The following is a 3,837-nucleotide window of genomic DNA, read 5'->3' on the forward strand; positions in this document are numbered from 1 at the left end:
AGGAATGTGGCTACTTCTCCCTTATTGGCACATCCGATCTCTTGGGAGAATGTGCAGATCGGATGGTGGGCTGCTCTTCATCCCTGGCAGCAGCTGTTACAGAAAAGATTGGGAAAGACCCGGCCTGGACGGAGGCAAAAGGCTCCGAGGCTCCCCTCCCCCAGCCGCTGGCCAAGGCCAGGGCCACGGCGGGAACACCACGCGTCCACGTGCACCAGGCATGCCTAGCCACCCTTCTTACATAAGAGCCCGGAGATGGGGTTGCGGCTGCCGCTGGTCATTTTTCCCCGACGGCTAATAATAAACCAGGATCGTAGTTTCTGGACCGTGGCCACTGTCGATTCGGGGTTGGGGGCTCAGTTTGCAACCAGGGTGCACTTCGGTCACCCCACTCCGGGAGCGTGTGCCAGGCCCACAAAGACCAGCACGCCAGCCAGCTCTCTGGCCGGTGGGGACGCCGGCATCTTTACCCGCTCAGTGTCTGGCCCTCCCCCAACTGGCCTGCTCTGCTCTCGGGGCTGGCGGGGTGCGGCTGCTCCATCCCTCCTCTGCCCTGCCCTGCCCGGCCCGGCCCGGCCTGGCGCCCTCCCTCCGCCCGGGTATCAGGCGAGAGGCGGAGCTGGCCCGGCGCGCCCCGCCCCCGCTGTAGAAGGGGCCTGGAGAGTGTTACTCGCGGTCATCCCGGCCCGGGCCTTTTATCTTGGCGCTGCCGGGGAGGCGGGAGGAGGAGACACCGGGGGTGGCCCTTGAGCGCCGGCGACACCTTTCCGGGGCTCTATAAATTGAGCACCTGGGATGGGTAGGGGGCCGACGCCACCACAGCAGCCCGCAGTCACAGTCCAGCCACTGACCGCATAGCGCCCGCAGGCAGCAGCCGCCAGCAGCCGGAACGCTGAGCTACCCAGCAGCAAGGGGACCTCGAGGCGCAGCAGGAGGTGGGTGCCCCCGCCCCATCTCTGTCCGGTCAGCGTGGGTGCTGGGATTCAGGCGTTTCCGAGGGAGACGGGGGTGGGGAACACCCCTTCCTTCTCTCCGCGGCCTCGGCGGGCGAAGAGGTGGGGCTGCGGAGGGAGCGCCCGGTCGCGGGAGCCCGCGGGGCGCTGTCCCGGGCGAGCCGGCACCGGGGAGGGCGCTGTGCGCGGGCGGGGCCGCCGGGCACCCTCGCTGGGTGAGTAATCTCTTTCGTTCCCGTCCCCCAGCCAGGCCAGGGCTCGACCCGCGGACCACGCGCCGCCATCGCGAGCTTCCGGGCGCCCAGGCTCCGAGCGGCTGCGCGTCCCGCAAGGCTCGGCTGCGAGCGAGACGAGAGTTGGAGAGGGCGGAGCGGCAGCCGGGAATCCCGGCGCACCGGCTCTAGCCAGGCCCCCGGCGCGGGCCTCGGAGAGCGCGTGAGGGCGGGCAGCCCGTCGCCCCCGCCGGCCACCCCGTGCCCCTGCGTCCCTGTGCCCCGGCACCCGCGGGTCCACCATGATGCAGATCTGCGACACCTACAACCAGAAGCACTCGCTCTTTAACGCCATGAACCGCTTCATCGGCGCGGTGAACAACATGGACCAGACGGTGATGGTGCCCAGCCTGCTGCGCGACGTGCCCCTGGCCGAGCCCGGGCTGGACAACGACGTCGGCGTGGAGGTGGGCGGCAGTGGCGGCTGCCTGGAGGAGCGCACGCCCCCGGCCCCTGGCCCGGGCAGCGCCAATGGCAGCTTTTTCGCGCCCTCCCGGGACATGTACAGCCACTACGTGCTGCTCAAGTCCATCCGCAACGACATCGAGTGGGGGGTCCTGCACCAGCCGCCGCCGCCGGCGGGGAGCGAGGAGGGCAACGCCTGGAAGTCCAAGGACATCCTGGTGGACCTGAGCCACCTAGAGGGCGCGGAAGCCGGCGAGGAGGACCTGGAACAGCAGTTCCACTACCACTTGCGCGGGCTGCACACTGTGCTCTCCAAACTCACGCGTAAAGCCAACATCCTCACCAACAGATACAAGCAGGAGATCGGCTTCAGCAATTGGGGCCACTGAGGCGGGACGCCCGTGGCTGCCCAGCACCCTTCCTGGCCCCATCTCTCACCCTCTTTCCCTCAAAGCTATTTTCTTTCTGGCTGTAGGGCGCGATGGGCGATGGGTGGACTGCAAAGTTGCGGGGGCTGCGTACGTGCAGGGGGCGCGGCGGGGCTGCCTGGAGGAAGGGGCCTCTTTGCCAAGAGGAGAGGAAAGTGGTGGCGGGAGTTAGGGTTGGGGGCCCCTCCCCCTCTCCTGCAGTGGGTGGGGGGCCTGTGTTCTACGTTGGTGGGAATGGAACTGGGCTGACGCCCTGCATTCAGCCTGTGCCTTTCTTGGAGTTTCTTTTCTGTTCTTTCTGGAGATGAGTCGAGAAGGGGCCATGCCGGGGTGCGGCGCTGGGTTGCCACACTTGGGAGCGGCGCCTGCCCGGAGCCGGGCGCTGGGGAAGGCGGGGCGCGCAGCCTCCTACCGCCCTGCCATTGGGCTGGTGGAGGCCGCGGCGTTGCTAGGATTGCATCAGTTTTCCTGTTTGCACTATTTCTTTTTGTAGCAGTGGCCCTGTCTTAAAGTATTTCCAATCTCTTTGCTCTGAAACTTCGTCGATTCCATTGTGATAAGCGCACAAACAGCACTGTCTGTCGGTAACCGGTACTACGAGATTAATGATTTTCTGTTACACTGTATAGTTGTCCTGTGGCACCCCTACCCCAACCCTTTCACGCCCTCCCCGCCCCCAACCCAGTGTGTGAAAGCTGGCACCGTGCCAGCTCGTACGAAGCTTGCCACTCAGCCAGTGAAAATAATAATGTTATTATGAGAAAGTGGACTTATCCGAAATGGAACCAACTGACATTCTATCCGTGGTGTACATAGAATGATGAAGGGTTCCACTGTTGTCATATGTCTTAAATTTATTTAAAACTTTTTTTAATCCAGATGTAGACTATATTCTAAAATAAAAAAAGCAAATGTGTTAACGAAACTCAACAAAAGTTTGTTGCTTTTTAATCTGTCCATGAGTGGCCTAGCTAAGTGAAATAAAAATAAATTCAATTGCTTTTTTTTTTTTTTTTAGCAAAAGAAAATGTTATTTCCTCTCTGGTATTTCAAAGTGGTGGATAATCATCTCCGTAAGGATCCAGTTTTGTTTGGGATGTAGCTACCACCGAGATTCACTACCAAGCTTTTATTTTTAAGTCAGTACCCGGTAGGCCCACACACCTCAACAAAAACTCATAGATACCCAAAGTGATCTGGGAGGGTGCATCTATTTTTCAACCTCCTTAGCCGGCTTTTCACATTGCTTGATTAACATTTTGAACTTTTTAAGAAGCCCAAGCACAAACTGAAGTGGTTTTTTGTTTTTGTTTTTGTTTTTTTGAGGCAGAAAAACCCATTTAAGAGGCAGAAATTTCACTTAGCTACTAAGAAGTGAGAAAAATCAGAAAAGAAACACCAGCTAATACTCGTGCACACATCTCGCGGGTCTTTACTTACAAGACTTTCAGGTGGATCTTAGGAGATACTGAAATGTGTTTATAAAGTGTGCTGGGCCTCTTCCACTCGTTCCCAGCGAAGTGCTAAGTTTTGTTAAGCAGTGCCCTGCAATCCTTCCAGTTTTTTCGGTGAGCCAGTGAGCCGGCATGTAACGGCATGCAATGTTGGACGGCAGATCAGAGCCAAGCTGCAGCAGGGCCCTTGGGAACACTTCTTAGATGCCATTATGATGCTTTCCTGGGAGGGTGCGCCACATTTTCTTTCTCTCATTATTTGTTTAGGGGGAAGTAGTGTTGGATCAACTTCAGTTTTTAATCTTCCAATCATGACACATTTCTA

The 3,837-nt window shown here is 58.7% G+C and overlaps 1 protein-coding gene across 2 annotated transcripts; it reads left to right on the plus strand.

The window, feature by feature from the left end:
- The first annotated feature begins 641 nt into the window (after positions 1 to 641).
- Positions 642 to 2,988, plus strand: MID1IP1 (MID1 interacting protein 1). Of its 2 annotated transcripts, none has more exons than XM_034649431.1 (2): positions 642 to 963; positions 1,200 to 2,988. In XM_034649431.1, exon 2 carries the CDS (start codon positions 1,468 to 1,470, stop codon positions 2,017 to 2,019), a length of 552 nt encoding a protein of 183 aa, XP_034505322.1. In that variant the 5' UTR covers positions 642 to 963; positions 1,200 to 1,467; the 3' UTR covers positions 2,020 to 2,988. The 2 variants fall into 2 exon arrangements, with proteins under 2 accessions (XP_034505322.1, XP_034505321.1); XM_034649430.1 differs by having other exon boundaries at positions 642 to 935.
- The last annotated feature ends 849 nt before the right edge of the window (positions 2,989 to 3,837 follow it).

Source organism: Ailuropoda melanoleuca, chromosome X (genome assembly GCF_002007445.2).
Source record: "Ailuropoda melanoleuca isolate Jingjing chromosome X, ASM200744v2, whole genome shotgun sequence".
NCBI lineage: Eukaryota > Metazoa > Chordata > Mammalia > Carnivora > Ursidae > Ailuropoda > Ailuropoda melanoleuca.

Excerpts from the sequence above, each read along its gene's own strand:
- MID1IP1 (XM_034649431.1), top strand. The coding sequence starts at position 1,468 with ATGATGCAGATCTGCGACACCTACAACCAGAAGCACTCGCTCTTTAAC.